The sequence below is a fragment of the Tupaia chinensis genome, unplaced genomic scaffold (genome assembly GCF_000334495.1).
Source record: "Tupaia chinensis unplaced genomic scaffold, TupChi_1.0 Scaffold144982_1, whole genome shotgun sequence".
Taxonomy (NCBI): Eukaryota; Metazoa; Chordata; class Mammalia; order Scandentia; family Tupaiidae; genus Tupaia; species Tupaia belangeri.
In genome coordinates this window covers 1,018,374-1,029,659 of record NW_006204841.1, presented here as the reverse complement: position 1 = coordinate 1,029,659, position 11,286 = coordinate 1,018,374, and the positions used below count along the sequence as shown (strand labels likewise).

Below are 11,286 nucleotides of genomic sequence, written 5' to 3'. Positions count from 1 at the left end.
CGGGTCTGGGACTCAAATCTGTAGCCGACTACGTGGGAGTCCAGCGACATAGCCATTACTCTAACTGCTGGTTCCCTAGATTGTTTTACTTTTCAAGTATATTTACTGCAGTAGTTCTCGTTAATAAAATGCTTTAACAAGTATAATATATAATTTTGAAAAAGATCTTTTGTTTTTAAGATTTTTGCCATAGGGCATGTGAGCTTGCAGAAGACAGAGACAGGGAAAATGAGAAATCATCCCATCCCTCTCACCCCCACCCCCAGGGGATGACCACACTGCAATTCCATCTTCATTGTCTTGGGATTTTAGGAGCATACACACAGGCACCTGGCCTGTTTTTCAAGTCACTAGATCTGGGATTTGAACCACAGGATCAGCTGTGCGGGATCCAGCGCCTTAACCACCACTCTACCTGCTGGTCCCAAAATGTCCTTTTTTAGGGGACCAGCAGATGGCGCAATGGCTATGTCGCTGGACTCCCATGTAGTCGACTGCAGTTCGAGTTCCGGATCCAGTGACTTAAACTCACGCCAGGTGCGTGGGTGTGTGTTTCCCAAGACCCCGAGAGAAAGAAGGAGAAGGGATTGCGGTGTGGCCATCCCCCTGGGGGTGATCTCTCTCTCTATCTGCCTTTCTGGCAAGCGCACACTCCCTATAGCAAAAACCTCTCCAAAAAAAATCCTTTTTCAATGTTAACAATTACTAACGTATACGTACATATATAGAAGAGATGTGCTTTTAATTTCTACCCTGACATACATCTTTTGGAACAGGAATATGTCCATGAGCATCTAGTTTTTGTTTTTTGTTTATTTGTTTAAGAATTATTTATTTTTTTAATTTAACTTTATTTATTTTAATTTGACCAGAGAGGGACAGAATGAGAGAGAGGAAGTAAAAAGCAAACCTCCAGGTCCAGGACTCGAACCATAGTCGGCCATGTGGGAACCCTGCGCCCTTAACCACCATGCCACCTGCCAGCCCCATAGTTTTTATAGCACTTGTTTCACACTATTAGAAATAATGGAGCAGTTGGAACCTTTCTTTTATGATTTGAGTTTTTACCCCACAGTGGTGGAGATTCTGAGTCTTACTACGTGTTACCTGTTCTACCTCCAGTCTAGCTTCTGGCTTCTTTTGCTTTGTTTCGTTTTGGCTATGGGGTGCATTTGCTTGCCAGAGAGAGAGAAAAAACAAGAGAGAAAGTAAGAAATCAGCCCCCCAGAAGGGATGTCCATGCTGTAATCCCTTCTCTTCTGGGGAGTGTGGACATGCACGCACACATGCCCAGCGTGTTTTTCAAGCTGCCAGATCTGGGACGCAGATGCGCCCACTGGGCCATGTGAGATCCAGCGCCTTAGCCCCCGTTGCACCTGGCTGGCCTAACTTTTGGCTTCTTTATTGCCTAGACACTACTGCAGGAAATGAGATCCGTGCATGGAACAAGGTATCCAATTCATGGTTTTTAGAATTTTAGAAGCAGCATTTATTTTTTATCTGATAATAAAAGTGATATTTGGTGGAGAAAATTTGGGAAATGCAGAGAAGAAAATAATTGTGTGTGTGTGTAAATAATTTGTGTGTATAGTTCTACCACTCACAACTAAGTTTTTTACCTTCTACTAGGTTTTCATTTATTGGGTTGTCAAAAGCTCGTGGTATTTTTTTCTATGTTTTTCTATGCAAAACTGCATCATGCCTTTTCTGACAACCCAGGATATCTGCACACTCATCCTGTGGAAACCTTATTCAGAGGCCATGTCTGTAGCAGTGGGAAGCACGGTTTCCAGAGTTGGGCTGTCTGGATTCTATCTTGGCTGTGCCACCTGCTCCCTCTGTGACAATGGGCACGTCACTGAGCTTCCTCCTCACCTGTGCTATAGGAGTAAACTTTGCTGTGAAAGCCAAATTAAACCCTCCATGGACAACGCAGTGCTAGACCATAATACCTTCTCATCACCATGTCCTCTGCTGTCACTGCTCATCGCCAGCAGCGGCGTCTCGTAGAAGTGGTGCTCGTTCCCGCAGCGCTGAGTGTGTGGTCAGACTGAGTTCCTGGATGCCAGCATGCTTGTGGAGAGTGGCGTACTTGATAGCGTTCTTCAAGCTTATCAGCTGGGCAGATTTCACAGTCGATATCTTTTTATATTCACAGGGGTCAGGAGAGTGCTGGCATTGTCACCAGTGACGGTAACTCAGTGCCAACGTTCAAAACGCACAAGGTAAATCTGAACTTTCAAAATGTTGATGATAAAGCTTACAATACCTAGTGGTCACTAGTATATGAGGTGATGGAGGCCCAGAATCGATTTGAAGTAATATTCTCTGTGTCAGCCATTTCCAACGTGATATTCTTTTGTTTTGTTTTGTTTTGTTTTGTTTTGTTGGGGGAGGGGGGGTTGGAGATGTTTTACTATAGGGTACATGTGCTTGCCAGAAAGACAGAAAGCGAGAAATCACCCCCTAGGGAGAATGGCTAAATCTCTTCTCCGTTCTCTTCTCGGGACTTTGGGCACGCATGCACATGCGCCTGGTGGTCCTTACGCCACCTGCTGGTCCTTATATTTGGCAAATTTTATTGCTTAGTACACCTCTTCTTAAACGTCTTAATGAAAAATAGAAGTGCTGGGACCAGCAGATGGCAGAATGGTTATGTTGCTGGACTCCTAAGTAGTCTACCACGGTTTGATTCCCGGACCAGTGGCTTAAAACTCAGCCAGGCACGGGCCCAGCAGTTGGTGTAATGGCTATGTCATTGGACTCTCATGTGGTCGACCAGGGTTTGAGTCCCGGGCCCAGTGGCTTAAACTCACACCGAGCATGTATGCATGGGTGCCCAAGATCCCGAGATGAGAATGGAGGAGAAGGGATTGTGGCGTCGCCATCGCCCGACAGAGGGGGGTGATTTCTCGCTTTCTGACTAGTGCCCTATAGCAAAAACCTCTCCAAAGTATGGGGGGGGGGCTCAGCCAGCCAGGTGCATGTGCGTGCATGCCCAAAACCCCAAGAGGAGAATGGAGGAGAAGGGGTTGTGGTGTGGCCATTTACCCTGGGGATTAATTTCTTGGCTTTCTCGCTCTTTGGCAAGCACACGTGCCCTATATCAAAAAATCTCTCTTAAAAAGGAAAAAGAAAAATAGAAGTGCTTCAACATTGTGAATGTGCTAAATGCCACTCAATTGTTCACTTTAAAAGGGAATTTTAGGGCAGGCCCCACTGCCGAGTGGTTGGGGAGCCAGATCTCACAGAGCTAACTGCACAGGTCAAATCCCAGCCCCAGTGGCTTGAAAAACACACCAGGCCTGTGTGCACGCTGCCCACGATCCTGGCAGGTGGGGGAAATGGAGGAGCAGGGATAGCAGGGTGACCGCATCCATCGGGCGGTGACTTCCTCTCCCCTCTCTGTCTCTCTGGTGTGAGCACACTCCTCCTGACAGATTACAACAGAATTTTCTGTTCTGTGAATTTTCCCTCAGTTTCTCTAAAGCAAGCAAGTGCTTCACGGTTCTCACAATTAAGTTAGTCTTTTCTGTTTTATTAGAATTCTCACGCGTAGAGAAGTGAGCCTGTTGTCTGACTCTGGAGCCCGAGCAGAGAGGCTTTTTTAGTTCATTCACAGTACCAGTCTTTCTCAGATGTGCTTTTGCTTTGATTTCCCAAGGGAATGGGTCTTGTAAACCACGTCTTCACCGAAGACAATTTGAAGAAATTATATGTTTCCAATCTTGGAATTGGACATACGAGGTACGCCACTACTGGAAACTGTGAATTAGAAAATTGTCAGCCCTTTGTCGTCGAAACACTTCACGGGAAAATCGCTGTGGCACACAATGGCGAATTGGTAAATGCTGCTCGGCTAAGGAAAAAGGTACTGTTTTTAAGGATGTATTTTTCATTTCGGGGACCAACGAATGGAAGTTGAGGATGTGGGTAGAGGGCATTTTCTAACTGTTAGTACCTGAAACTGCAGTGCCACGAACAGTTGCATCCGAATCACCTGGAGTGCGTGTTCTACCCTGGAGCTGGCAGTGGGTCGAGATCCTCATTTCATTTCATATGCTCCCAGGGTGATTTGCGTGCACTGCTTTAGAGTGGAGATTTGAGAGGCCAGCAGGTGATGTGGTCGTTAAGACACTGGGCTCCCACATGGCTAACCGCAGGTCAAGTCCTGGATCTAGCAGCTTGCTTTCTCACTTTCCCTCTCTCTGTCTCTTTCTGGTGAGTGCATGTGCCCTATAGCAAATTTAAAAAATAGTAATCATGATGGGGCTGGTAGGTGGCATGGCGGTTAAGATGCTGGACTCCCCCAGGGCTGACCATGGTTCGAGTCCTGGACCTAGAGACTTGCTTTTTCACTTTCCTTTCTCTCTCTCTCTGTCAAATTAAAATTAAAAAAATAATAATGATATTAAATAAATATTTTTAAAAATGACAATGACAAATCAAGTTAAGTAAATCATTTTAATTAATGGGAGGTGGCATGGTGGTTAATGGTGCTGGATTCCCACATGGCCAGCCGTGGTTTGAGTCCCAACCTGGCGACTTGCTTTCTTGCTTTCCCTTTCTCTCTATCTCTATCTCTGTCTAGTCAAATTAAAGAACTAATAATTAAAAAATTGAATTAAACAAATAAATATTTTTTAAAAAATAGAGGGGTAATTTGAAATGGTTAAATATTGGTAGTTTTTTTTTTAATTTCATTTAATTTTATTTATTTATCTATTTATTTAAATTTGACCAGAGAGGGACAGAGCAAGAGAGAGAGAGTGAGAAAGCAAGCCGCCAGGTCCAGGACTCAAATTGCAGTCGACCATGTAGGAATCCAGTGCCTTTAACCACCACGCCACCTGCTGGCTCCAGATGGTAGCTTTTAGAAGCTGGACTCTTCTTATCCTTTACACTGTTTCCATGTTCAAAGCTTATAAGAGATAGGAGAAAAAACTAATTTCTTTTTCCACTTTTAAACTCAGCACAGTTCTGTGCCTGAGGGAGGGAGTTTCTCACACCAGCTAGTTGTAGACAGCAACTGGATATTTTGTAATTCATTCACTTCTGGACACTACTGAGGTTTGAAGTCAGAGCCCACAGAGTCAGAGCTCCGTCCTCCCAAACCATCGCCTATTCAGATGCCAGCTGCAAGCCCAGGTCTCTAGTACTTCTGACCCACGATTAAAGTAGGAATTCCTTGTTGGTTTTGATCATTTGCTAGAGCTCCCAGAATTCAGGAGAGTACTTTCCGAATTTTCCAGCTTGCCATAAAGGATATTACAGAGGAGACAGGAGAGCAGATAAAGAGATGGTGGGGGAAAGATCCGGGAAGGGGCACGGAGCTGCCAGGCCCTCTCCCAGGACAGCTTTCTCCAGGCACCTTCAAGTGTTCTCCTGAACAGAACCCAGTCTGTCCGGGGCTTTATTAAGTAGCCTTCATTAATGAGGCTTCATTAAGTAGGCATGTGTGATTAAATCATTGCCCATTGGCTGCCAGGTTCACCTTTAGCCACCCCCCTTAAGAGGTGTGCTTGTGGGAGAGGCTGAAGGACCCAGCCCTCTAATCAGAGATTGGTTCCCCCGACAACCCGGCCCCACCTCGAGGGCCAAAGCTCCTGCTACTACTCATCTCATTAGTGTTCAAAACCAAACAAGATGCTTGTTGTGGTGATTCCAAGTTGGCTTTAGCAGATATAAACCAGAGAAGACCAGGATAAAAGCCATTATGTATATTTCTTCTTATATATCACAGTGTCACAAAAGCATAAGAAGAGATGGTGTGGACTAGCCAATGGTGCAGTGGTTAAGGTGGCAGGATCCCACGTGTCCTGGACCTGGCAGCGTGAGAAACATGCCAGGCATGTGCACTTGTGCCAAAACCCCGAGAGGAGAATGGGGAGAAGCAACTGTGGCATGGCTCTCACCCTGGGGGGTGATTGCTAAGCATCACCCCGCCCCCTGCTAAGCAGACACGCACTATAGCAAATGTAAAAAAAGAAGAAAAGAAAGAAAAAGCTATATAAAACTTGAACCGTAAGAAGAAATGAAGTATGCATTTAAAGATGACAGATAAGAAGCAAAATTAATAGAAAACAAATTTAAGAAACTAAAATAGAGTTCCAGGGGCCAGCAGGAGATGTGGTGGTTAAGGCACTGGACTCCCACATGGCCAATTGTAGTTCGAGTCCTAGACCTGGCAGCTTGCTTTCTCACCGCCCCACCCCCACACACCTTGGTTTCTCTCTGGTGAGTCCATGTGCCCTATAGCAAATTTAAGTTTAAAAATAATAATATTGGTAAGTAAAATTAAACAGTTATTTTTTAAAAATAATAAAATAATGTAGTTTTGGTCTGTGAGAAGAAACAGAACTCACACTTTAATTCATAGCATCTTGGAGCTTTTCTGTGTTAATGGTATTAAATATGTAAATATGTGCCTAAGCTTTTCATCTTTTTTTTTTCTGACTGTGTGGTGTCTTTGTATTTCCTGGTAGCTTCTTTTTTATCTATCCTGACATTCACTAATCCCTGCTGAGTTTCTTCAGTTCGTTAGATTACAGTGATCTTGACTGGTCAGTTCTGAACCAGGCAGTGTTCAGTACCAGGACGGTCACACCTGCGGGTTACCCTCCCAGCATTCTAGAGCCGGGCGTTTCACACGTGACGCACAGTTACAGAGGCCGGGTCTTGAACTGGTGGGTCAGAAATATCTAGGATCCGGGGTCCAGCAGGTAGCATACTGGTTAAGATGCTGGATTCCCACATGGCCAACCATGTTTCAAGTCCCAGACTCAGTGACTTGAAAATCACTCCAGGCACATGTGCATGTGTACCCAAAATCTCAGGAGGAGAATGGAGAAGAAGGGATGGTAACATGGCCATCCCCCTTGGGGGTAATTTCTCATTTTTCTTCTGTCTCTCTTCAGTGAGTATATGCGCCCTATGGTAAAAACCTAAAAAAGAAAAAGAAAGCAAGCAATATCTAAATTGCAGACTTCTGTATCACTCATTGTTCTATTTTTAATGCTAGTTTGGGGCATTTTCTAGAGCTTTGTCCTGCCTCCTTCCTAGGCCATAGCTTTATACTGGTGATAATGTGCTTTTCTATTCCCAAATGAAAAACTACATAGCTTATTTTGAAATTCAGGCTGTCGTGCCAGCCCACAGTATGGTAGTTAGGGAGGCTGGATTCTACATGGTTGACTATGCACTTTGAATCCTGGACCTGGTGCCTTAAAGCGTGCCAGGTGCATGTGTGCGTGCCCAGAATCCCGAAAGGAGGAGGGAATGGAGAAGGGACTGTAACATGACCATCCCCCACCGGAAGTGCTTTCTCACTTTCCTTCTCTCTCTCTCTCTGTCTTGAGCGAACGCACATGCCCTTGAGCCAAAGTTTAAAAAAAAAAATCAGAAAATCACAAAAGTATATATATGTAGTAAAAATGAAACCATGAGCACTCAGAGATAACCACCAAAAGTTCAGTTCCAGACAATATCCGGCTCATAGTTTTCAGACAGAGCCTCTTACCTGCATGCTGGACTCCATCTCTGCCCGTTTAGCTGCCAGTGGAGAATGTTCAGTAGCGTCTATTTAAACTCGGTCTCCGCATGTGCGTGCTGCCACCCTGTCCTGGTCAGACCTGCTCAGAACTTCGTAGTCTTGGTTAGTACTCCGCCAGTACGTATACCGTCTTCTACGTTAGCTGTTCAATACAGTTCCGCCTTTCTCCCATCAGCGATAAGGAGTACGGTACCCACCATCACCACCACCCCCAAGCTAGCCTGAGAGCTACCGCTGTAGTCACCACTCTTAGGGACTGTGTCCTTTTTGTCAAAGAGCATTGAGGGTAGAAAAAGTTAGCCTCTCAATCCAAATTCTAATCGCCCCCCCCACGCACTGCACATCTACACGCCTTCAGACTTAGTCTTCAAAAGCTGTTCTAGGGGACCAGCAGGTGGCATAGTGGCTAAGGCACTGGACACTCCCAAATGGTCGACCACAGTTTGAGTCCCAGGCCTGGTGGTTTGCTTTCTCACTTTCCTTCTCTCTCTCTGTCTGTGTATGTCTCTCTCTGGTTAAATTAAAATAAACGAATGAATAAATTTAAAAATTAAATTTAAAAAATAATTCTTTTTTTTAAAAAAAATGCTGTTCTATACAAAATCATGCCAGGCGTGTGTGTGTGTGTGTCCAAAATTCTAAGAGGAGAATGGAGGAGAAGGGATTGCAGCATGGCCATGGGTTGCAGGAGTGGGTGATTTCTTACTTTCCCCGTCTCTGTCCCTCTCTGGTGAGTGCACGCGCCCTGTGGAAAAAACAAACAAACAAGCTGTTCTATACATACATAGACATGTGTCTCCTAAGGCACTTTCTTCCTCGTTTTAAAATCTTCCCAGAGATTTCCGATTGCCTCCAGCGGCCGTCCTGTTATCAGGATACACATCGCGGGTGGGTTCGGGTAGGGCGGATTTTCATGACCAAGCATCTGCACAAGGCCTGATTTCTTCCTGTTACGGTGGCCGCTGTGTGAGGGAGGGTGGCACCTTCCCTCTAATGACCGACTCGTGTCCATCCCGTGTAGCTCCTGCGACATGGCATTGGTCTGTCCACAAGCTCTGACAGCGAGATGATCACCCAGTTACTGGCGTACACCCCTCCTCAGGAGCAAGATGACATCCCAGACTGGGTAGCGAGGTAACTGTAAAAGCGGACTAGACCGGCCCTGTTCATTAGAGCTTGGCCTGGCATCTGTTTATAACCAAAGTAATCCACTGCATTATTTCATTCCAGGATTAAAAACTTAATGAAGGAAGCACCCACGGCGTACTCCCTGCTCATAATGCACAGAGATGTCATTTACGCAGTAAGAGACCCTTACGGAAACCGTCCTCTGTGCATCGGGCGGCTGATCCCAGTGTCTGATATCAACGACAGAGGTAAGGAGCTGCGGGAGTGTCACTGCGTAATGCTCCTCAGTCGTTGCCCGATTTCTGATGCGCCCTGACAGGAAGTTTATGGGTGAGAAGAGGTTAGGTTTAAAAAAAAAAAAGATGTCCTTAGTGGTTTTTTTTTTTTTTTGCTATAGGGCGCATGCGCTTGCCAGACAGAGAGACAGAGAGCAAGAAATCCCGCGCAGGGGGGATGGCCATGCCGCAATCCCTTCTCCATTCTCCTCTTGGGATCTTGGGCATGCACGCACATGTGCTTGGCATGAGTTTTAAGCCACTGGGTCCAGGACGCGAACCGTGGTTGACTACATGGGAGTCCAGCGACATAGCCATTACACTAACTGCTGGTCCCAAGGTGTCCTTAGTTTTTAAAGTACATTTTTTGGGGACATCTGAGAATGAGTTACTTTACTTTACTTTATTTATGTATTTATTTATGGTTTTGCCATAGAGTGTTTGGACCCACGGGAGAGAGAGAGAGAAGGAAAGTGAGAAATCATCCTCCCAGGATGATAGCCATACTGCATTCCTTTTTCCATTCTCCTCCTGGGATCCTGGGCATCCTGTTTGAGTTTTAAGACACCGGACCCAGGACTTGAACTGCTGTCAGTCATGTTGGAGTCCAATGTCTTAACCACCACACCACCTGCTGGCCCCAGATGAGTTACATTTAATGTATGTAATGGACATTCTTATTTTTTGTCTGAATTGCCTATTCATATCTTTTGCCCAGCTTTTTAATTTATGTGGTATGGTTCTTAGGATTTTTTTTTAATTGATTTTTTTTAATGGCTAGAGAAATGGGGAGACAGGGAGAGCATCCCCTGAGGGAGTGTGGTCCCACCACAATCCCCTTCCCACTTCTCCTTCCCATCAGGATTCTGGCATGTAACATGTGCCCGTGTATCTTTTCAAGCTTCCATAGCCAGGATTCAAACAATCCCCGAGTGGGATTTGGCTACCTGCGTACAGCCCTTACCCCTGTGCTATAGTGCTGGCCCTGTGGTGTTTTTTCTGATTTATTAAATGTCTTATCAAACTGTGAAATCATACTGTTAAAAGGATTGCTGGATGGTCATTCATCTTTGGTTCAAGTCAAATGAGGGTGAATGTGTTCTTTAAGTTACAGAAATGGCTATTTTATGAGGTCGTTGCTTTTTAAAAAATTATTTGGTGTTTATTGTGTTACTGTCTAGCCTGTTTCAAAATTTCTCAAATCCATTCACTGAATTTTCTTATATTTTACAGAGAAAAAATCATCAGAAACAGAAGGATGGGTTGTGTCTTCAGAATCTTGTAGCTTTTTATCTATTGGTGCAAGGTACAGCTTACCTCATTCAGCATATTATCTTTTTCCACATTGATTAAAAAAATTTTCTCTTGCTATTTACGTGAAAATTTTCATCCTGATATTTACAACTACGCATTTATACTATAAACACATTTCTTTCTTCCTTCCTTCCCTTCTTTTTTTTTTTTTTAATTTTCCTTATTTCTTTCTTTTGTCCATGAACAAGACAAAGAACAGGGTCCCAACACCACGATCCTGTCCCTGGGTCAGCTTCCCTGGATCATGTACACAGGCATGTCCAGGGAGGCCTTTGGACCCCGGGTAGGTCACCCTCACAGTGCTGTTACTGTGCACTGCCGTGCAGTCTCGTCAACACACTTTCTTACATATATTGTGCTCAATGGTTGGGCACACTTTTTTTGTATATAACATCTATCTATCTATCTATCTACCTACCTACCTGTTGTGATTTTCAAGCCACCAGGTCCTTGATCAGCCATGTGGGACTCTAACCCCTTAACCACCACACCACCTGCTAACCCCAGTTATGCTGACTTTCATGTTCTAGTAATACATTGTAATTCTTTTTCTTTTTTTTTTTTTTTTTTAGAGGCTTTTGCTGTAGGGCACTTGCACTCGCCAGAAACACAGAGAGACAGAAAGCGAGAAATCACCCCCCAGGGGTATGGCCACGCTGCAATCCCTTCTCCTCCATTCTCCTCTTGGGATCTTGGGCATGCACGCACACACGCCCAGCGTGAGTTTAAGCCACCGGGTCCGGGACTCGAACTGCGGTCGACTACATGGGAATTCAGCAACATAGCCATTACACTAACTGCTGGTCCCAATAACACATTGTAATTCTGACACTGGTGTTTTTCTTTTAAAATATCTCAAGATTTGTTTTAGAAACAAAGAGCTTCCTCTACAAGGAATAGCTATAATAGAGAAACTTAAGCCAGGATAAAATTGTTCTCCTTAGAGAACAAAATTATTCTGTCACAAACTAATAAAATAGCGCAGGTGGTGTGGTGGTTAAGTGGGCTGGATTCACA

General features: G+C 44.7%; 1 protein-coding gene across 1 annotated transcript in view; it reads left to right on the top strand.

Annotated features, from left to right (window-relative positions):
• The window catches only part of PPAT (phosphoribosyl pyrophosphate amidotransferase), a 75,273-nt gene that overhangs the window by 55,203 nt on the left and 8,784 nt on the right, over window positions 1-11,286 (top strand). The window contains exons 2-6 of the mRNA XM_006167699.3: window positions 2,159-2,225; window positions 3,665-3,871; window positions 8,574-8,686; window positions 8,783-8,928; window positions 10,189-10,261. Of these exons, the coding sequence (XP_006167761.1) occupies window positions 2,159-2,225; window positions 3,665-3,871; window positions 8,574-8,686; window positions 8,783-8,928; window positions 10,189-10,261 (606 nt within the window). The remainder of the gene's footprint in view (window positions 1-2,158; window positions 2,226-3,664; window positions 3,872-8,573; window positions 8,687-8,782; window positions 8,929-10,188; window positions 10,262-11,286) is intronic.